Here is a 23,587-nt window from a genome sequence, read left to right as displayed (position 1 = left end):
CCCACGCTGTCAAGCGGTCTCTAGTGGGCAGAACGCCCCAACCACGCTCCCACCCGAAATCTTTGACGTCCGCTGGGAGGACCGAAGAAGTCAGCTGCCTCCAGCGCGCCTTTTTAGAGCGCGCTTTCTGCTCCGCAGTGAGTTTCGCCACAGCAAGTTGCTCGCAAAGTTCGCTTGGGGCAATGTCCGAAATTTCCAAGTCGGGGATCTGTGCTATCAGTTCTCGAAAGGTTTTCGTGACATAGGTGTAGTCCCAGCATGGACATTCGTGGTCCGGAATATTGGGGGTTGCCGTATACCATTACAGCGATACGGCGGCCACGAGACTCATCCGGTCCTCCTTGTATACCGCGGTGGTTAAACGAAAATAAGAGCACAATTCACACGCTACATAAAAAAATAGCTTCACTGGCCTTGTATGAAAGGTTTCATGGAGGCTCCGTCTGTTTATCTGTTAACCAAAAATGGCAGTGCCAGCCAACGTGAGCGAACGAAGCTGTAGAGACACAGAAGGACAAAAGGGCCTTAACGGGCAGGCGTCTGTCCGTTAGGCCTAGACGTAGCGGCGGAGGCTCGCGGCCGAAAAGCGGACCGACGCGCGAGAACGCCGCCTGGATGCTCGCCCCCGCTGCGCGACGGGTGGAGCCGGAGCGCCGACTCTGCTATCTAAGACGCTACATGTCCTCAACTCGCGGCGCAGAGTGCAGATGGCGCTGCAAAGGTGGCTAGAGGGACCTTAGGCTAGATTAGAGTTCCTCTATATAGAGGAACTATATAGAGGAGCTATATAGAGGAACTCTAGGCTAGATTGAAGATGCACGCGCGTCTCCGCCGAACTAACCGCTGGCAGGGACAGAGGTACGGCAGTCCGGCTGAATTTTTCGTCGGCTTTAGCGACGGTGTTTTTCCACGTTTTGGCTCATCTTCGCGTCAATTGCGCGCCTAGTACGCGCGGCTTGCTGAGCTTGTTCCGCGACACTTCCTGGCTAACTGCTACTTGACGAAATGAAGTGATCTTACGGCAAAGATACGTTAAGTATTGGTTTTCATGGCGGGAAAACAAAAAGTGGAGACCACAGACAGACATCTGGCCGCGAGAGAAACGCTGCCTTCTGCGCACTACGTGCCACGAATGGGATGGCGCTCTGTAGATTGGTAAATACGAATTCGGTTGTGTTGTCACAGGTATTACAAAAGCCGAAAAAATCCAACTTGTTCTGACGAATAGCTATTCTAAAAGTTCCTTCAACTTTATCGCCATTTCCAAACTTAACTAATCCTACTGCTTCGAAATCGGTACGAATGCGGACCGCTGGGCTAACGTGTCGCGAATTGTTTCGATATCTGTGCTCGTGTTGCGCGGTGCTGTAGGCCTGAGCTAGCACAATAGGGTAGCTAGCTTCCGCTGTCTTGTTTCGAGCTGCCGCATGGCTTCTTTTCTTCGCTTTTTGAACTGTACAGGACTGTACGCACTGCACTATGCATACGTCATACCACACTAACGTAAAGTACACAGCTCTTCTGAGAACTACATCCAAATAAAGAAAGGCAGCTTGCTTCTTGCTGTAGAACGCACTTAAAACACAAAAGCAAAAACGCCCGTGTGTACGAGATTTCGGCGCACGATAAAGATCCCCAGGTGGTCAAAATTAATCCGGAGCCCTCCACTACGGCGCGCCTCATCGCCTGCGTTGCGTCGGCGCGTTAAATCCCACAATCAATCAATCAATCAAAAATCACTTAAAACACGGAGTGCTGTTTGAAAAATGATGTTGGGGGCTAGGTGCGTTTGAAGCCAACACTAATTTTCAAATCACCTCAACTATTAGTATTGCGTGAAGGGCAATTTCTTTTGGCATTTCTCGTAACGTAAACATGTATTCTCCTTCAGGGGCGTCGGAACAGGGGGTGCAGGGGCAGCGAGGGCTCCCCTAATGTAGAAATGGGGGAGCATGGCTTCCCCAGTCAAATGGCACCCGTGGGCTTCCGCTGACGCCCCGCTAAACAGAAGCTCGCTGACTGAAAGACCAACGATTCCGAAAATGGCGGCTTCCAAAAATAGGATAATTCTGCGATTCAACCTGCCTTTTTGACACTGTTGCGAACTCCGAGCGTGGGTGTCTGTCTCCTTCACTCGCTATTAGATCACTGCTTATGTTTCACTTTAATGTAGACAGGACTCCTCATAATGTCTGTTAACTGTTAGCACTGGGGAATTCTGTAGATTTACAGAGAATATTTAATTTTCTTTTTATGATTCGGTTCTAACGAGGAGCGTTAAGATATTTTTGACTGCTCTCCAGAATCTGTGATGTTGGATAAAAGTTTGACTGTATTTGATTTGGTTTTTATGTCGGTGATTGTGCTTATTTATCTAGACTACTCACCTGCAATATTGTGCGTGCATGCGTCCTCAAGGAAAATAAGTGGTGATGATGATGACGACGACGACGATGACGACGATGACGACGATGATGATGATGTGTGGTACAATTTTTTGGCTCCCCCAGTCGAAAAATAGTTCCGACGCCTCTGTTCTCCTTTCATAAATTCGGACTACTTGTAAGTGTAAGTAGTGCAGAAGCCACCACGGCAGGCGCACGAGGGTGGACACTCCAACTCTTTCGGTATCACGGCGCCACACAGTGCAATATGTTCCACGCTTTTCGGACACATCACTTATTTCTCCCTCCCGCCCTCCTTCACCAACATCCGAACATTTGCGACCCCTCAGCTGGTTGTCCAGCTGTTAATTACGACATGAAAATATGACTGTGTGACGACAGGTATGAATTGCAGCACACGTTACAGACTTGATATTTTTTCATGTATTTACATAATATTAGAGATTAGCTAATATTACCTAAAGCAATACGAAATGTAATATTGCTAGATTAAATTCATCTAACAAAGGCTCGATGGATAATTAGATTAGATTAGATTAGATAGATTTCTTAATCCTCATAATTAGGATGAAAACACGGCTAAGATAGCATCCGGTGATAACATCTCATCTTGTCTTTTTTTGTAGATTTCGGTTTAAAAAATGGCCAACACATCAATGCGTGCTAGCAGTTGACCCGCCATGCGAGACATTTAACCAGATGTAAAAACAGCTATATCAGCGGTAAAAGCTGAGTAAGCGGAACGTAAGCGGGTCTACTGTATTGCACCAAACATGAGAAGGTGATGGCTTTCTCGCGAGGGACCCAGGTTCGATTCCGGCCACTGAAGCGCTTTTCGTTTCACTGAAGCGCTTTTTCGTTCACTTCACCCACGGTCACTCATCGTCATCGGTCAAAGTTGGCTTTCCTTCAGGGAGTTTTCGCGTTGCAGACGCCATCAGGGATAAAGCTAAATAAAGCTTCACTTTAAATGCATTGCATTTACCTTGCGGCTGCCGGTCTTTCTCACCTGTGCGCAACAATATACCATTGCGCACGATATAGTATGTTCACTTAAATTACCATGCAAAAAATATGCGCAGGATTTTTCAGAAATTCTTTCGCGAAAACGTTTCTTTTGACTAGGTTTGTCGCTGGACCTTTTGCCGATGTCGACATAGCTTACAACCTCGACATCAGACTTACTGGGGCTACTTTTTTGAGAAACACTATCCATGCTGATGTGAAACTACCTCCACAGAAGCTGAAGCCCAACCAAGACAGCGGCAAGATTTCGGATGCAGGCGTGTTTGTGCGTGCGTGAGTGCGTGTGTGCGTGCGTGAGTGCGTGTGTGCGTGCGTGTGTGCGTGCGTGTGTGCGTGTGTGTGTGCGTGCGTGCGTGCGTGCGTGTGTGTGTGTGTGTGTGTGTGTGTGTGCGCGCGCGTGCGTGCGTGCGTGCGTGCGTGCGTGCGTGCGTGCGTGCGTGCGTGCGTGTGTGTGTGTGTGTGTGTGAGAGAGAGAGAGAGAGAGAGAGAGAGAGAGAGAGAGAGAGAGAGAGAGAGAGAGAGAGAGAGAGAGAGAGAGAGAGAGAGAGAGAGAGAGAGATGCACTATTTCAAACAGTGGGCGCTACGTGTTTCTTTGTGCTGCTTCTTTCTCATCCGTGCGATAGAGCAAAACGTGCTGAATTTTTGTGCTTTATTCTTTCTGATGTACGCGCCCAATGGAACGCGTTAGCAAAGGGATATGAGCTACGGATGTTTTTGCGGAAGGTATCCGGGTGGGGGCGTATTGGAGGGGGGAGGAGGAGGAGGAGGAGGAGGAGGAGAAAAAGGAGCAAAACTTTATTAACATTGAAGTCGAGCGGGTTCGTCGGCGGGGACCTCAGTCCAGGACTCCAATGGCGGACGCTATCCGGCGGGCCTGCTCGATCAACCGTGGCTGGTCTTGCGGGGCAGTACTGGACAGAGCAGCCTCCCAAAAGTAGAGGGTGGGGTTGCGTATAGGGGCGAGCCCGTCTGGTGGACGCGGACACTCCCTGAGTGGTAGAGGGTAAGAGTGGGGCTGTTGCAAGCCGAGAAGTTGCTAGGGTATTGGGTGGGAAGGAAGAGGTGTTGTGGTGTAAGTTTGGGAACGTGACGGTGTGTGCCTGGAGCTGCCGCCATGACGTGGCGTCGGCGCGGGATCAGGAGTGGTGGTGTGGAGGTAGTGTTTTTTTTTCGTGTGTGTGTGGTAGTAGGCGAGTGGGAGTGCATAGTTGAGAGGTTCCTGGAATGGGATGATGGAAGCTGATGTCGTGGAGTCACCCTGGATCTGTCTGTCCACTACGTCTGACGCCCGCTGGGTCATTTCTCGTTAACAGGGCGAGCATGTGTGCGTGCTCATTTCCAGGAAGGGAGGCATGGCCAGGGGTCCAGACGATACGAATGAAGGAAAGCTTGGATGGATCGGAATGTCGAAGGATGTTGTTTGCTTGGGTGGAGAGTGTTCCAGAAGAATATGCACAGCAGGCGGCTTGGGAGTCTGTTATAATTGTCCAGGTATCGTCGTCGTCAGCTTGGCCGAGGAAACGCCATAGCATTGGCTGTGTCCCACATCACCGCTTGGCGGCGGGAAGGTGCGTCGTGTTAGCGTGTAGTGTTGGGTGATGTCGCTGTATGGGATGAGTGAGTGACTAGTCCTTTCATCATCCTCTAGCGGTGCCCGGCGAGCACGTTCTCGGGCGTGAGCGGGCTCCGCTTGATTGCCGCGAAGAGACGAGTGGGCAGGCGTCCAAATAATATTGATTGTTCTCTTGATGGGGGGAGGGGGGGAGGGGGGGGAAGGGGGTTTGTTTATAATTCGTGCGGCTACCTTGGGAATTCATCCAGCCATGCACGTTCGACACGCCGCTTGCGAGTCCGTAATGGGAGTCGTGGCTTCGGTCTGCGTTACGGCTTGTGCGAGCGCCACTTCTACTACGAGGATGGTCGACTTCAGAAAAGTGACTCTTAAAATGAGAGAAGTGGTGGTGGCGAAGACCGCTGTTTTGGTGTTTCCGCGCGCGTAGTCCACCGCATCCGTGAAGACTGCCGTACTCGAGTCGCCGTGTTGTCTTTCGAGGGCTCGCGCCCTGGCCGTTCTTCTGCCTTCGTGGTTCGGAGGGCTCATATCTGGGCAGTGGGGGGACGTTTAGCTTGGACCTCATTTCCCGGGGTATGTCTACCGCAGTATCTGCTTCCGTTAGAGAAACGTACCCTAGATTCATGAGTACTTGGCGTCCTGTGGGCGTAGTACTTATTCGCGCTTTTTGGGCGCTCAGGTGCGCCTCCATAAGTTGTTCGTCTAGGGTGTTATGTGCTCCAAGCACCACCTGGCGAGCAAGAGAAGTGCTAGTCGGAAGTGCGAGGGCTTGTTTGTAGGCCATGCGTATGATGGTGTCTGTTGCCAGGAGGGTGGTGTAGGGAGCCACGTACGTTATTCTCTAAAATATGAAGGCTTGCACCAGACGCAGCATATCCTGTTCCTTCATGCCAGTTTTTTGGCTGGCAATGCGATGGAGCATCCTGATGGTTTGGGTGGTGGGCGAGTCCAGCTTTTTTATTAGTTGAGAGTGTTTATATTAGTTGAGACGCGAGCCCGGTACGCCCTATCGTCAAACTAGCTACGAAGAAAGCGGAGCTTAGTCGAGAGATTGAGGCTTACTCTGAGGAACTGTCCAAGCAGCAGTGGAACGAGATCTGTTCCTCGGTTGACGGGCAGATGCGTGTTAGGGGAAAGTGGAACCTCCTTAAGCAGCTACTTGACGACTCGCTATCTTAAGTCAATGAAAGATAGGCTATTGACAGACTTGTTCCGAGCCAAAGAAGAAAGGGAGTGTCGGAAGCAGCCCTCCTCCAATAGCTGGCGGACAGATACTTCCCACTGCGCCCCTTGGGGGACGCAGATTATCCTCGTTACCGGGGTTCGTGATGGAGGAGCTGGACGGTATCACGGAATCGAAAAAGTGGTAGGTCCTCCTCGAGCTCAACGAACGCTCGGCCCCGGGGCCGGACGGTATCTCCAAGAAGCTTTTACGTAAACTGGATGGCAACTCCATCGGTAAGCTCAACGAGGAGTTTAACAAAATCTGGGAAACGGGAGTCGTCACCGAATCCTGGAAGACCGCTTAGGTGGTGCTCATCCCAACACCGGGCAAGCCCCTCGCGACCGAGAATTTGAGGCCGATCTCGCTCAAGTCCTGCGTGGGCAAAGTGGCCGAGCACGCTATTCACAATGGGGTGTCGCGGTAGATCGAAGACAAAGAACTGTTTCCCCACAACATGGTGGGCATTATAGGTCAGCATTGTCCAGGCAGGTGTAACGCTCCTGATAAAACATCAAATCATATATGACGACACCAGGGTGTCCTGGACCTATGGGTGTCCTGGACCTGGATCTCGCCAAAGCGTTTGACAACATTTCGCGCAAGTTCTTACTCGAGGCGGTTTTGGACATGGGCCTGGGTCATCGTTTCCGTGCATATGTGAGCTCCTTTCTCAGGGATCGCAGAGCTACTATTACCCATTTGTACTCGCATGGATTAAAGATTTCCTTTGAAGAAGACTTCAGTTCACATCCGTTAATAACAGTTTCTCCTCTTTTGGGGAAGTGTACTCAGGCGTTCCTCAGGGCAGCGTGCTGGGCCCCCTGCTTTTTTTAATTTTAATTAATGATTTGCCTAACACGGTTTCATCCCAAAACAGGCTTTTCGCGGACGATTGCGTGATCTATCGCAAAATTTTGTGCAAAGAAGATGAGCAGGCCCTCCAGGCTGACCTAGATGGTATAAGGTCTTGGTGCTCTAAATGGTTGATGTGCTTTAATAATTCTAAAACAAAGCTTATGTCCTTTACTAAACGCGCATCTCGCATTTCAACCTCGTACTCTTTAAATAATACTCCAGTTGAACTTACTAGTAATTACAAGTACCTTGGTGTTTACCTTAGTTCGGACTTATCCTGGAATCATCACATTGACGTCATACGTGCATCGGCTAACCGCTCACTAGGTCTTCTAAATATAACTTGAAGCATGCCCCATCGCACCTACGTAAGCTCGCTTACATCACACTTATACGGCCTAAAATCGAATATGCATCAGCCATGTGGGACCCTTACCAAGCTTACATAATCAACAACATCGAATCACTTCAAAACCGCGCAGTTCGCTTCATCTTTTCAGACTACTCCCGTCATTCCAGTGTCAAAGAGTTGAAAATTTGTGCAGAACCGCTCGACTTGTCGCAACGACGCACAGCTGCAAGATTTTCACTTTTTTCACAAAGTTTATCACCACCCATTGCTTCATGGCGATTTCTTTTCTTCACCAGCTTCCATTCTTCCCAGACACGGCCATCCTTTCAAAGTCAAGCGTTTCTAAGTCAAGCGTTTACCATGTCATACATTGCACTATTCTCGGTCATTCGTTCCGCGTACAATCATTGACTGGAACGCATTGTCATCACACATAGCCACCGTCATTGATGCTGTTAAATTTAATCAACTAATACTCACGGTAGTTGTGAATTGAAAACAAACTATCGCTTTTTCATTGTATAACTTCTGACAGATCGTTCTTTTTCTAAAAAGTTTGTTTGTTCTTGCTTCTACTGAGTTTATTTTTTACGCGTTAATTCGAGCTAACATTGCATTTATCATATTTGTGTTCGCGCATGCGTTGTCCTTTTTATGTTCTATTTCTCCCAGTGTATATATTTTTGTTCGTATGTTTGTTTCTGCTGCATTGACTACCCCCTATGTAATACCCTCCTGCTCGAGGGCCTTTAGGGGTACTTTGAATTAATAAATAAATAAAATTGGTCAGATTAGATCTGGGGAATTCACCCTGAGCGCGAGGGGAATCCCACAAGGGGCTGTTATCTCTCATTTTCTGTTTAATATCGCCATGAAGGACCTCTCGGAGTGTCTCGCCACCGTGCACAGCACCAACCATGCGCTATACGTGGACGACATTACCGTGTGGTACATGGGCGGGTCTGACGCCAGGGTGGTGCAGGTGCTCCACAGGGCCTTGGACATCACGGGAGACTTTTAGTTGGATCGGGCCTCAGCCTTTCTCCGCCCAAGTCTGAGCTTTTGCTTTACAGACCAACCCAGAAGGGCGTTTAAGGCCCTTACTCCTATGGAGCGGGTCCCTATCTCCTTGCACACACGGGCCGGCTGAACGATCCCTCGGGTCGATTCCATCACGGTTCTCGCACTTCTGTTGGAATCCAAGAGTCGTAATACCCAGACTATAGCCCGCATCACCTCCAAGACGGACAGCCTGCTCAGGCTTATTCTCAGGGTCCCGAACCGCAGGGGAGGGCCGACCGAGAGCAATCTTTTTCGGCTCTACCATGCGTTTCTCATGAGCCACGTCAATTATGTCGCCTCGGCGCTCGACTGGTTTAAGTCTGAGGAGTCCAAAATCAACACACTCATGCGTAGAAGCATCAAACGTGTGCTGGGTTTGCCTGTCAGCACCCGCACGGTAAAGCTCATGCATCTTGGCATGAACAACAGCCTCTCGGAGGTGATAGAGGCTCAACAGACGGCCCAGGTGGTGCGGCTCTTATCCTCACGGTCTGGCACGCGCATCCTGGAATCAACCAATTCGTTTACCCAATGGTGGTAACGAACCTTAGGTGTCAATTTCACCATCAGTAAGGGGTGCATTTATGGTAGACCCCTTTCCAAGAAATGTCCACCCACAATGCAATGTAGGGCGCCGCAAGGCTCGGGCTCAATCTTTATTGAACTCTGTCGCAGGTAGTCTGGAGCTGTCGACGCGGCTCAGTACGGCCGCTCGGATTGTTTTGTGGCGGTCGCCGTAGAGCACCTAGGCTGAATTCTCAACTCCGTCATGGTCAGGAAGGTCTCCGCGGCGGTGGCCGAGCAACGACCCATTGCGTCCGAATGTCTTTACGGACTCGCTGGCTGCGGTTCGAGCATTTGCCTCGGGATCGACCTTGCCGGAGGCTGCGAACATCCTCGGTTGCGAGGGGGTCGCTGAACATCACACCATCAAATGCTTCCCGACCCATGGGGGCCAACGTTCATCCCGACTTTACCAACGCCAATGATTTGGCCCATGACCGTGCGCGAGGATTATCTCACCGCGGCGGTCCTGGCGGATTCGCGGGCGGGGACGCCGAGAGGTCCCGGAATCCGCTTCTAACTTGTCACGAGGTCGCAGCTCACTATATTCTCTTTCGGAGGGTCTGTATACCCACCCCCTCATCCGAAGGTTAGTCGGTCTGAGTCGTCGGCCTTTAGAATGCTCCAAACGGAGTCCTTCCCTTCGCTGGACAGGTTTAGCCACTTTGCGCCCAACATTAAACCGCACTGTGCGGAATGCGGAGACGCGTATTTCTCCTTGGGTCGTATGCTCTGGCAATGCCCTGCATTACGAGACGCTGCGTTCATTAAAAAAGAGGATTGGGAGAAAGCCCTCAAAAGCGGCGACCTCTCCGTTCAGCTCCTGGCTGTCCGGAGGGCCTACGAAAGCGCGGAGGGCCACGGCCTTCCTGTCCCTACGTTGAGTGACCCGCAACGACAACCCCGACGTAGTTCCTCAGGACCTAAATAAAAGTTCAAGTTCTCTGTCTGTCTGTCTGTCTGTCTGTCTGTCTGTCCGTGCGTCCGTCCGTCCGTCCGTCCGTCCGTCCGTCCGTCCGTCCGTCCCTAGGGCTCACCCACAAATCCGCACCTGGCCAGGAGGCTGAAGAAAGCATGGCTGCTTTACGGGCACGGTAGTCTCTCAAATTTTGGCACTGTTCACTAGCAAACCCAAGGTCAGTGCATGGACCTGTAATGTCAGGTTCCAGTTTCGTTTTCTCTTGTAAATCTCCAATTATTTCAAAAGACTCAAATTCCAGGGCATACTGGAGGTGATGCGCGGAGAACGATGGTTTGTAATACTATTCCACCATATTTACCCTTATTCAAACAAATAAAATGACTGTAATTAAAAGTTCAACCACTACAAACACAGTAAAACAGTGCAGTAATGACAAATGAAATACAGCTGTGTGCATTAGATGTTGGGTTTCGGGTGGGGTTACGAAATAGTGGCAAGAAAATGTCATCGGGGGAATTATATCAATCAGCAAGGCAGAATGGACACTGTCGATTAAATTACAATGCTACATTGTCCCTTCTGTATTGAGCACTTCATGCGCCCCTGCACCGTCACCTGCCACCGTCTGCTCACATCGCACTGAGAGTGCTATTACGGTCCATGTGCACTGCAGCATAGAGTTTTGTGCTAAAATAAACTCGACGCTAGTACATGTACGCGAGCTGCAGTTCAACCAGGTTACTTCAACCACAAAAAAAAAAGAAAGTGCGCTGAATAGTGGATTCTCTGAGAAAACCTGAATTGCCACAATAACCGGCGGGGTATCTGAAAAATATGATAATGTGAGTCGTACAGTATTGGTGAGGTCCCCTTTTAGTTTACTCCAACATGTCCATGATTCCTGTGCATCGGGATGTGGTTGGTCGGTGGCACCTCACATGCCTGCCATGGTTCGCTGACCCAATAGGAGAGAGAGAGAATGATCTTTAATGGTACTGGTGAAGTTAGCTTGGACCAGTCTTCTTTCATTTATTCAATGACCCAATGCACGCTTGACAGGCGAATGACGTTTAAACCCATTCGTAGAAGTAATGGCATTGCCAGATGGGGTTTCTGGGTGTGCAAACAAACCACGCGAAAATCACAGTACACTTCTTTCTTCACACAGCCGCACATTTTTTTTTTCGGCGAGTGGTTTGCACATTCTGAAAGCCCTTCAACCTACGCCGCTGCCTGAAGCATACATATATCGAAATCTGCAACTCTGCAAGCGTGGAACTGTCGAACAAGCTTGCGTGAGCAGGTCCAGCTGGTCGCACTCGTGCAGAACTTTTTTGCATCACTGCAAGCTTTAACCCAGACGGATGCGCGTCGAAATTACACCTACTGAATCAGGCGCGATGTAGTAGAGGGCTACGGATTAAGTTACGCCACCTGGGGGTCTTATTGTGCGCTGAAATCTCGACACGCGGGTGTTTTTTTTTACGAGCGCAATAGGTGGGGCATGCCGGCAAACATTTTCGCCGTCAGTCCCTCAACAGAGCGAGATACCGAAGAGCAGAGAACGAGATAGTGCGTGGCTGTGGTGGCACTGCCCTTGCACCGCTGCCGACATCACTAGGTAGAAGTCAAGTCGAAGCGCGGCTCGCTGACCTGCCCCTGGCGACGCGCCGTTCGCACGCAACTCGACGGGTTCCGTGACTGCCGTGACCGCTTGTACGCATAGTACAATGGAGTGTGCAACCAGTGCACGCCGGCAAGAGGAAGGAGTGTGAGTGACGCGACGAAAGCCTACACTGGTGGACGATAAATGGAGCAACAGGCAGCCGATGCCTGCTGCTGCTAAGCGATCAAACGTGACCACTGAGATGGTTAGAGCGCTACGCGCGGTTTTCACACTGCGAGAGGTGCGTGCGAGAAACGCGGCGTTGCAGACATGTGATGCAGGAGCAAGGCCGAGTCTTAGGTTCGCGAGGGAGAGGGACGAGGTGATCAAAGGTGGCCTGGCACGGGTGCCGAAGGCCGGCTTACTTACGTTGACCCTCTCCGCCCCTTCTCCATCAGTCCTCCCACTCAATAAAATCGTGCACCCCTCCGTCTAACGACGACGATGGTTGAACGCGAAGCTTTCTCGTGACGGATTCTTTGGTTGTCGTCTAAGTTTTCCAGACCACTTCGACCATCTCGAAATGGAGCAATCGGATAGACGCCTGTTAGAGATGAGGGGCCCTTGGGTTGTCTGACTCGTTCAGGCCCGCAGGTCCCGGCTCGCCATGGTGTCGGACTAAAGATGACTGCTTAGGAGGAAACTGTACCGGAGGTTTATTCTACATGATGACAGTCGAGACAGGAGAACAAGAATAACACGAATACAGCCGTTTAAATAGAGTTCGTATTCCCCAGATCCCTGGCTAGGGAATTTAACTTCACACAGGTTGTCCAATCAGGTGGGCAGTGGACGACACTTGATGTACCGCCCACGACATGAGGCGTGGCTGATGCACACGAACCACTCGGTCGATGGAAAGGGTGAATATCCACGTCATGGATCGTGTCCCGTGCCGGAGTTGCACCACTTTGCGCAAGTCTTCATTTTGGAGGCCCCGTGAGAACGGAATTTCAACACGGCTCCCAGCACGTAAAGACAAGCGACTTCCTGCTCTCGCCGATGGTTGGAAACCGAAGAGCTTGGACACTTGAAACTGCAGCTTCCTTTCGGTGGACCCTTCTTTCATACGTGTATGAAGAAAAGAAGTGGCCCGCAGCGTCCGATGAACCCAGGATATAGAAGCCGCCACTTGAAACCGCCGCCGCCGCTGGCGCCAGGGTTTCTTGCCTCCTCGTGCCTCTGGGTGATTCATCCACGCACACTTTGCTCTAGGGCTTGCGAGGAATTCCTGTGTTGGCCGATCCTAACAGCTCCTCCGCGGCCCGAAAAATCTCGAATGGCCAGCGTTGACGACCGCTGGGCAGGAAGAGATGAGCCTGGAACTGGGTGTAGGGGCCGTCTTCCACCAAGGAACATACGATCTTGAACAATTAACAAAGGAAAGCACCAGTGGGCTATCCCATGCAACACTGCACCGCCCCACACGCAAGCGTTCAGAATTCGCCAAAGACCCACCAGGCTTCCTGCACCGATAAAGAAACACTTTACCACAGAAGCTATTTGATTTTGGCTGAATTTTGGTGCCGCCAAAGCAAGGGTATAGGTCCCGCAGAAAACGCCACTGGCCGACTGCCCTAAACTAGGTTAAAATAAAAAGAAACCCCGGAGGCGATCCAACTGAGTTACTTCATAACAGTCGGCTTAAGCCATCAGCATTCGCATGCAGTTTTCCCTTCTTGTAGCGTACAGAGAAATTATACTCCTGGAGAGCTAGACTCCATCTGAGCAAGCGACCATTTTTGGGGGACATTTGCCTCAACCACGTGAGAGGGCAATGGTCGGTCTCAAAGATGAACTTTGCTCCATACAAGTAACACGACAACTTCTGCGACGCCCATACTAAACAGGCGCACTCTTTTTCCGAAGCGCTGTACGTTTCCTCTCTACAGGTCAGCTTACGGCTGACGTAAAGAATCGGGTGTTCTTCGCGGTCGTCGCCCACTTGACTTAAGACAACACCCATTCCTCTATCACTGGCGTCACACTGGACTATAAACTCTTTAGAATAGTCAGGGGTTCGGAGCAGAGGTCGGCACATAAGCACTGCCTTGAGACTCTTGAATGCGTTTTCTTTTTCGGCATCCCAGGGTACTTTAGTGGGTGCTCCCTTTCGTAACGCGTCAGTTAAGGGGCTTGCCAGCTGTGAATAGTTCGGGATATACCGCTGGTAATATCCGACCAGTCCCAAAAAGGATCGAATGTCCGTCTTAGTTCGAGGCTGGGGAAATGCCACGATCGGAGCAATTTTTAGCTCTGATGGACTCCTAGTTCCCTGGCCGACAACATGGCCCAAGTAAGCCACGTGAGCGCAACCAAACCTACACTTTTCCGCCTTCATAGTTAGTCCGGCCTCTCGCAACCTAGAAAACACGCTCTTAAGGTGTTCTAGATGCTCTTCCCACGTTTCTGAAAATATAGCGACGTCGTCCAAATAAGGGAGAGCAAAGCCCTGCATATCCCTGAGTACGATGTCCATGAGTTTCGAGAAACTGAAGGGGGCATTCTTCAGCCCAAAACTAAGCATTAAGGGTCGAAAGGTGCCAACCGGCGAGATAAAAGCGGCATACCTGCTCGCACTTTCTGAGAGCGGTACTTGCCAATATCCGCGCACGAGATCGAGGGTGGAAATGAATTTTGCGCCGCTCACTCTTTCTAGTCTTTCTTCTATGTTCGGAATCGGGTATAGTTGGTCCCTGGTAATAGCATTCAGCTTTCGGTAGTCTACACAGGGACGAGGCTCTTTGCCTGGTGCCTCAACTAAAATCAGCGGTGAGGTGTAGTCACTCTCAGCTGGCTCTATTACCCCCAAGTTAAGCATGCGCTGTATTTCAGCTTCCATTATCTCCTTCTGCCGAGGTGATACCCTGTATGGTTTTGACCGTATCGGCTCGTCAGACGTGAGCTCTATTTCGTGCGTCAGGAGGTGTGTCTTTCCTGGACGGCTGCTGAATCGATCAGCGAATTCGCTTAACAGCCGTTTTAGAGCGTTAATCTGGCCCGAACTCAGAGATTCTGTATTTACAGAAAGAGCCACGATTTTCTCCACGCTGACGCTATCTCCTGCGTTCTCCTTCCAATCTAAAATCTCGCTATCGAGCTCCTCGGGTTCGTTTAGCATTAGATTTACGATCCCGCTGCGTTCCATGTACGGCTTCATGAGATTGCAGTGATAAATTCTCACCTGCTTCCCTCTTCCTGGAATCTTTAGCGCATAATTCGTCTCAGAAAGTTTCTGCATAACTTCTACAGGACCGTCCCAGTGAACTTCCAGCTTATTTTTCCTCGATGGCCGAAGAATCATGACGCGATCGCCCACGCGGAAAGTTCGAAGGCGGGCGTTTTTGTCATAGTAGACTTTGGAAGCCTCCTGGGAAGCTTTCATATTGCGGTTTACTATCTCCCTCGTACTGTTAAGGCGGTCCAGTAGTTGAAGCACGTACTCTACCACTGTCTGGTTCTCTCCTGTGCCCTCCCACATTTCTCTCAGCATTCGGAGGGGGGAGCGCAGGGCTCTTCCGTACACAAGTTCCGCTGGGGTGAAACCCGTAGCTTCGTGGGGAACCGTACGCAAAGCGAATAATGTGGCTGGCAGACAGTCCTCCCAGTCCTCTTTGTGCTCATAGCACAGAGCACGTAGCACCCGCTTTAGAACCGAATGCCATTTCTCCACACTGTTAGACTGCGGATGATACACTGAGCTGTGTAGCAGCTTTACTCCGCACCTCTCTAGGAACGTGGTAGTCAAAGCGCTCGTAAAAACTGTTGCCTGATCCGTCTGGATTTCGGCCGGAAATCCTATACGCGCAAACACCGATAGAAGAGCGTCAACTATCTCTGAGGAGCTCAGTTCTTTCAACGGAATGGCTTCGGGAAATTTTGTGGCTGGACACAGCATGGTAAGCAGGTACTTGTAGCCTGACTTAGTCCTGGGCAAAGGGCCTACTGTGTCTATTACAAGCCGACGGAAAGGTTCCGAAATTAGTGGCACAATTTTCAGTGGAGCCTTCCATGTCTCCCCCGATTTGCCCACACGCTGGCACGCATCGCATGATTTCACATAGCGCTCCACGTCTTTAAAACATCCTGGCCAATAATATTCCATTAGCAGCCGCTCTTTTGTTTTATTTATCCCAAGATGTCCTGACCAGCCATTCCCGTGGCACAGACTCAAAATGTCCGCTCTGTACCTTTCAGGCACGACTAACTGATCGAGTGTTTTGCCTTTTTTGTCCTGGTAGTGGCGATACAGTAAGCCTCCTTTCTCATGCACAGTTATATTGCGTCGAGCAATGCCTTCTTTGGCCGTAACGTGCAATCTCTCCAAAGTGGGGTCCTCTCTCTGTTCTTTTATTAGTGACTCCCGGTTAACCTTAAGAAGGCGATCAAAGTTGCGTGAAGCTGGAGATAACACTGCCCCTTCAGAGCTCTCTGCTTCATTTGCTGCCTCAGTGATCGTCCCTGTTCGGTCATAGCCTTTTGCATCTGTCTGCCTTTGACAACCCGTCACTTCTTCCTCCTCAAGTGGTTCCAATGGTAGGTTGGCACGTGCCTCTCTGGCTACCTTAGGTTCAGGAATCTGACTTAACTGAGAGGCGAGCTGGCGAGTCTTAGACCTTGTCAGAGCTTGCACCACTCCCTCTCCGAGTTTCTGGCCTCCCTCGTTAAGCAATCGATCCGATCGATTTGAGAAGAGGTAAGGGTATTGAAGTGGCAGGGCCTTCGAGACTGCGGCTTCAGTGATCAGCTCCCCAAACGGCCCGCAAATCCTCACCCGAGCCATTGGCAGGCATACACTGTGTTCCTCCACCGCCTGTTTTATCCATGCGACTTCCCCCGTGAAATCGTCTGCTGCAACGTAGGACGGATGGACAACATCCATCGTTGCGGCGCTATCCCGAAGCACGTTGCAAGGTTTTCCATTGACTTGCAGTTTGTGCAAGTATGGCCTAAGGAGCTCTAGATTTTCGTCGCTTTCATCGACGCACTTGAACACTACCCTAGGTTTGGTGCATTTGGCTGCAAAGTGCCCGACACCATTGCAGTTGTAGCAGCGAAGTGGCCTACTAGCCTCAAACTCTTTTTTTTCCTGCTTTGTCTGCACCCTCTCTCTTCGACTGATCTTCCCGCTTTTCCGCCATTCTTTTTGGCGCCTCCGCCTGCACGGAACTTTTCGAAGAAAGGTTCTTTTTGCTGGGAACATGACTCCGCGTCACGTTTCTAGCGTGTGATGCACTCTCATCTGTGCTCAACCTTCTGCGAGTAGCGTACTCTTCCGCTAGCTCTGCGGCTCTTTCAACTGTGCCGACATTTTCCCTGTCTTGAACCCACAGCTTCACCGCTTGGGGGATGCTTCGATAAAATTGCTCAAGGCAAATGCATTCGACAACTCCATCGCGGCTTTCATAGGCCCCTGCTCCCTTAAGCCACTCCAAAAGGTTAGTCTTAAGGCCATACGCGAAATCCGGATAGCCCTCGCTGTCGCCTTTGCTTGAGCTTCTAAAACGTTGGCGGAAAGCTTCAGCTGAAAGCCTGTATCTCTTCAGCAGGCTAGCTTTCACTTTCTCGTAATCCGCCGCATCCTCCGTACTAAGTCTCGCTATCACTTCAGCTACTTCACATGGCAAGAGTGTCAGAAGCCGTTGTGTCCAAGTACCGCGAGCAAAGTTCTCCCGTTCACAAGTTCTCTCAAAATTTCCTAGGTACAATCCTATGTCCCGTCCAGTTTCATATGGATGCATGTACTTATCCATCCGATACGATACTGCCTCGCATGTTCTTTCAGGAGTCTCGGCTCTCGCGCTACCGCCATCTTTTCGTCTTTCCTTTTCAAGCTCCAGTCGCTTTAGCTCTCTTTCCGCTTTTTCAGCTTCCCACTTTTGCCGTTCCTTCTCTTTCTCCCACTCTCGTTCAGATTCCTCCTGAAGTCGTTTCTGTTCCTGTTCCGCTTTCTCTTTAGCTTCTCGAACTAAGTTCCATGCATGTACAAGCTCGTCGTTATTCTCGACGCTTTTAGGAATGATCTTGCACAGCTCTTTTTTCGTTATTTTGCTTGGCACTTCTACTGACAGTTCCTCGCATAACAAGAGCAAGTCCGACTTTGGCAATTTCATTAGGTCCATGACCCCGCTTTCTCTGCTTTGCTTTGGCTCTGCTTCCAAGCAATGTCGTGAGATTAACCCTTCTCAATTGACAAGCGCTTGATTCCCAGTGCAAGATTATTCTCTCAAAATCTGAAGCCTGGCGAATCCCATAGCAAAAGCCAAACGCTCACCCGCAGAGACAGCACGATGAGGCACGGTCCATCCCAGCTGCTGCCAACCAGTGTTAGAGATGAGGGGCCCTTGGGTTGTCTGACTCGTTCAGGCCCGCAGGTCCCGGCTCGCCATGGTGTCGGACTAAAGATGACTGCTTAGGAGGAAACTGTACCGGAGGTTTATTCTACATGATGACAGTCGAGACAGGAGAACAAGAATAACACGAATACAGCCGTTTAAATAGAGTTCGTATTCCCCAGATCCCTGGCTAGGGAATTTAACTTCACACAGGTTGTCCAATCAGGTGGGCAGTGGACGACACTTGATGTACCGCCCACGACATGAGGCGTGGCTGATGCACACGAACCACTCGGTCGATGGAAAGGGTGAATATCCACGTCATGGATCGTGTCCCGTGCCGGAGTTGCACCACTTTGCGCAAGTCTTCATTTTGGAGGCCCCGTGAGAACGGAATTTCAACACGGCTCCCAGCACGTAAAGACAAGCGACTTCCTGCTCTCGCCGATGGTTGGAAACCGAAGAGCTTGGACACTTGAAACTGCAGCTTCCTTTCGGTGGACCCTTCTTTCATACGTGTATGAAGAAAAGAAGTGGCCCGCAGCGTCCGATGAACCCAGGATATAGAAGCCGCCACTTGAAACCGCCGCCGCCGCTGGCGCCAGGGTTTCTTGCCTCCTCGTGCCTCTGGGTGATTCATCCACGCACACTTTGCTCTAGGGCTTGCGAGGAATTCCTGTGTTGGCCGATCCTAACACGCCGGCTTCATAACGAGAGGGACGCACGTTCGATTCCGGCCACGGGAAGCGATTTTTTTTTGCTTTCCGTGCACCCACGATCATTCATCATCATCGTCAGAGAAAGTTGGCTTTCCTGCAGGGCGATTTCGCGTTAGAGGCGCTATCAGTCAGAACACTTAAGCTTCGCTTTAAAAAAAGATGCTAGTACTCTCTTGGCGCATCTGCTTTATCAATGGGTTGATAAAATCCGCGCCGGTACTACGGCATTCTCCACAACGTACTTCAGTGTTGTCTGGGTTCACAAAATAAGAAGGTCCGTGCACGCTTTCTATTTTACAAAACCTCATGGGCGCTCGCGCGATTGGAAATGCCGTGCACGCATGCGCTGTCGCGTAGAACACTGCTATCGAATGTACGAGTGATTTAGATTGCGTAACTTTGGCATTTGTTATCATAATTTAGGCAAGAATGGGGCGTTACGGCATTGGCGAGTTTCGTAAATAGTGCCTCCGGCATTGGAATGGGCCTTTTTCCGCGACCACCATCTGCTCATGCCTGCGGGACAGCTCTTGTTTCTTTTGCGGGGCCATTTTTATCCGCGTGGTCGCAGACAATGGTTTCGCTCGTGCTAACGTTGTACCCAGCGTCAAATTGACAGTTGATGAATTTCTCTGGCCGCAGGGCACAACCGTTAATTCACCATTACATCCACGACACGTGTTCTGCAACCTATTCATTGCTTCAAATAGTGAACATAGCGAACAGGCAGCGGCGACTTAAAAAAAAGGCCGCGAAAGGAGTATATACACAACAACGCCCAAATTGATAAAGAAGATACGGCAGCGGCAAAACGCGGCAAAAGTAGAGCGCCAAAGAAAGTTTGTCGTAATCGATGCTGGAGGCGATTTTCTTCTCGCGGAAAAGGTCCATTATAAGAGGTGCTCAATACTTTGTCGACTTGGTTCAAAACGTCCAGAGGACGGCGCTAATAGGAAGTTTTGCATTATAAAAGCCTCTGTCAACTTACACCTATGAAAAATTTGGCCTTGAAGGAACGGAGAATCTATATAACATAAATGAGCAAAGCGCGACTAAATGAAAGCTCTGTAGAAACAGATGAGTGCGATCACTATTGTACAGCGTACATTTTCTAATGATTTCCAGCTAGATTTATTTTTCTCTTTCTTATCTGCCGTACTTTTTTGTATAACATTTACTATCTTGCCTCAATATTTGTGTTTGAATCCAGGAAAAAAGCGACGGACCTGGCTCTGCCGAAGCGACGGACCTGCGCGTACAAGCGCGCGTTTTGAAAAAAGAGTGGGCGTGACATCGACTGCTTTTTAATGCGTAGCATTTTTTGCTGAGTACCCCCAGAGCCAGGACCGTCTAACGCCCTGAATTTCCACAATAATGGAGATTGCGAAAGTTCCACCTGCAGTCGTTATAATAGCTTAAATGGAGATAATTGGTCGGAGGAAATTTTGGAAAACTGACACAATAAGAAAAATATAAAGAAATTATGGAAAATGGCGAACCGTGTAACGCCCAGCATTTCCACAATAATGCAGATTTCGCGAAAGTTGCATCTGTAATAATTTATACACGATTGAGAACAACAAAAAATGACTGTAAAGAACTCACACTCAAGACAAGCGACATAAGAATGTTCCGCATCAGTAGACAATTCTCTGAATTTATGCGGATTTTCTAATGTAGTTTGTTTGTCGTTGCTGCAATCATTTATAACCAAATTAAATACGAAAAATCACGTAAACGACTCGAGTCACGTTAAAAATACTCGTAGTTACGCTCTCTCCGAGCAGCGCGGAGGAACGACCGGCTGCGGAGATGAGGTACAGAGGCAACTTTCATTGTCGTTCTTAAGTTGGACCCGAGTCTACACGTACTTATTGTACAGTTCGTACGTCCAGCGCCAGAAGCACTCATCTGTGTATGTGTGTGTGGGTATATATACATATATATATATATATATATATATATATATATATATATATATATATATATATATATATATATATATATATATATATATTTGAGAAAATGGTTGACTAACGATTAAAAACAAATTCAGTGGATTACTGACGTTTCGACTAAAGGACCAGTCTTCATCTGAGTAACCTGTGTAACCATATATGTATATGTATAAGAAAAGAAAACTTCGAACAAGGTAGACACCACGATTGTTGCCAACGTTTCAGCAAAGAGAAGGCAAGCCTCTTTGCTGAAACGTTGGCAACAATCGTGGTTTCTAGGTTTCTACCTTGTTCGAAGTTTTCATTTCTTGTGTTCTCTACCATCTTCAAAGTTTTATTGCTCCCTGGATTATATATATATATATATATATATATATATATATATATATATATATATATGGTTAGGAAATTAGGGGCTCGATGAGAAAATGCAGAAAGATAGGTCGGCAGTCTTCAACGCCTAAGGAGGCATAGGGGAATGATTAGGCTTTTTTTACTACGGTTAGTGAAGTTAACATTTTTTAAATTTAAGTAACAAGGAAAGAAAGAAAAACGCGCTCCCAGAGTAGGTTCGGTCCCCACTCTGGGCACGCGTTTTTTCTTATATATAAATATTATTTCTATCTGGTGAACATCTTCGAAGCCCCCCGTTCCCTATATATATATATATATATATATATATATATATATATATATATATATGACCTACTTCGCGGCTTAAACTAGACAACCTTCTTGGCCCCTCAATCTCTCCCCCGACACACTCCGAAACCAATCAGCTTGCTCAATTTCCCTTCCATCTTTCCCTCTCCTTTCACCTGGGGTCCTACCCCTATATAAACCCTGCCTGCCAGGCGAGAGATTGCCCTGAGGAAAGCAAGTTCTCTTTGCTGAAACGTAGGCCACAATCGTGCTTTTACCTTGTTCGAAGTTTTTCTTCTCTTATATATATATATATATATATATATATATATATATATATATATATATATATAGGAAATGAGGGGCTCGTTGAAAATAACACAGAAATGAGGGTTGGCAGTCGAGAAAACCTCGGAAAGCAAAGGGGAGGATGTGGTAGATCATTGAAACAGATTAAGAATTTGGAAAGAAAGAAAGAAAGTGAAGAAAAAATGCCCGCCAGGTGGGATCCGAACCCACGACCTCCAGAATACCGGTCTGGTGCGATAACCACTACGCTACCGGCGGGGCGATTTTCCCATTCACTTTCTGGGGTATTTATGTTAGGTATGTTTGTTTCCTGTGCTTGGGGGTGGTAGCCAGCGCCATTCGGACTAATCGGGGTGAAGGGGACCTTCTTTTTAACCCCCGGGTCGTGACTCGAGTGTCTACGACATGTCCAGAGTGGTCGACCAGCTTTGAACCCTCTTAAGCTCCCTTTGGCAACAAGACTGCCAGAACAGAGGCCCTCGCTATGCATGTAGCGAATCAGAATAGGAAATGAGGGGCTCGTTGAAAATAACACGGAAATGAGGGTTGGCAGTCGAGAAAACCTCGGAAAGCAAAGGGGAGGATGTGGTAGATCATTGAAACAGATTAAGAATTTGGAAGAATTTCCAAATTCTTAATCTGTTTCAATGATCTACCACATCCTCCCCTTTGCTTTCCGAGGTTTTCTCGACTGCCAACCCTCATTTCTGTGTTATATATATATATATATATATATATATATATATATATATATATATATATATATATATATATATATATATATATATATATATATATATATATATATATATATATATATATATATATATATATATATATATATATATATATATATATATATATATATATATATATATAGTGAAAGAAGTCGACTGACACGTTTCCCGTTTTTGTTGCCAACAGTTTCGGAGTTAGAAACTCCTTCTTCAGGGCTGTATTTTAATTTCTCACATTGCGTCTTTATACAAAAACTTCGGTGAGGGAGGGTTACTTCCCTCATCCCTGCAGGAGAGGTCGCGGGTGAGGGGTGTTTCAAACAGTTTGAGCAAGTGAGGCATTCCGATTGGCTAGAAAGGTGGAAGGTGAGGGAAGGGGAAAGAACACGGACGGAAAGGCAGCACGAAAACACGTAACAAGAGGCACGGGGCGCGAGTGCAGATCAGGCACAAACTCGGTCGCAATTTTTTCTTTCTTTCTTTTGTTTATTTCAGTCTGGCTAACTCAGAGGCAGCCTGTTTGAGGGCATTGCTTTGCGATGCTCGCTAATGCGCGCGGAGGCGCCGTCATGTGGTATTTTACATATTTCGTGGGTTTTCTTTATTAGTCAGAATAAATGAGCACGCAATTAGTCCGTCGCTGAAAATACCGCAGTTAGATGCCCCTCGTGGGTACCTACGAGTGCCTCATTGACACTTTAGTGATTAGGACAGTACTTCTCAAGATAGATGATTAATTGCAATTAATTAGCTAAGTCTCATTAACGAAAAAAAATGCTGCCCACTTCTCCACAGTACTGCAAACATTATGCACTAGGTTTTCATGGAGTTACGCCGTTAATCTTTTTTTAAATCTGGGTGCATGATAGCTAGGACACCCCGTATATATATATATATATATATATATATATATATATATATATATATATATATATATATATATATATATATATATATATATATATATATATATATATATATAAAGGGTAGGCATGCAAGAAAGCCAATGAGACCAAGGGGGAAAATGTGGTAGGTCAGATATATTTTTTGAAAAGAAAGTGGAGAAAAAATGCCCGCCGGGTGGGATCCGAACCCACGACCTCCAGAATACGCGTCTGGTGCGATGACCACTACGCTAGTAGCGGGGCTATTTTCCCCTCCACTTTCTGTTTTTTTTTCGTTCACGGGGGTGGTAGCGAGCGCCACTCCGACTGCTCGGGGTGAAGGGGACCTTC

General features: G+C 48.5%; 2 protein-coding genes across 2 annotated transcripts in view; one reads left to right on the top strand and one right to left on the bottom strand.

Annotated features, from left to right (window-relative positions):
- The window catches only part of LOC144138770 (glycosyltransferase 25 family member-like), a 247,209-nt gene that overhangs the window by 65,104 nt on the left and 158,518 nt on the right, over positions 1 to 23,587 (top strand). The gene's annotated exons all lie outside the window — the stretch shown is intronic.
- Positions 13,089 to 18,050, bottom strand: LOC144174382 (uncharacterized). Its single transcript, XM_077703061.1, has 2 exons — positions 14,519 to 18,050; positions 13,089 to 13,118 (listed from the first exon to the last, which is right to left on the bottom strand). The coding sequence occupies exons 1-2, from the start codon at positions 16,853 to 16,855 to the stop codon at positions 13,089 to 13,091; spliced, it is 2,367 nt and encodes a 788-aa protein (XP_077559187.1). The 5' UTR covers positions 16,856 to 18,050.

The sequence above is a fragment of the Haemaphysalis longicornis genome, unplaced genomic scaffold (assembly GCF_048455015.1).
Source record: "Haemaphysalis longicornis isolate Haplotype H1 unplaced genomic scaffold, Haemaphysalis longicornis Haplotype H1 scaffold_1, whole genome shotgun sequence".
NCBI lineage: Eukaryota > Metazoa > Arthropoda > Arachnida > Ixodida > Ixodidae > Haemaphysalis > Haemaphysalis longicornis.
Note: the sequence above shows the minus strand (reverse complement) of the source record. Positions and strands in the feature narration are given on the sequence as shown.

Bases quoted from the DNA above. Each gene is read 5' to 3' on its own strand.
- LOC144174382 (XM_077703061.1), bottom strand. From the start codon at position 16,855: ATGTTCCCAGCAAAAAGAACCTTTCTTCGAAAAGTTCCGTGCAGGCGG. The intron at 13,119-14,518 runs GTATCACCTCGG...TTATCGGTGCAG, and splicing joins TACGGTCAAAACCATACAGG to GAAGCCTGGTGGGTCTTTGG.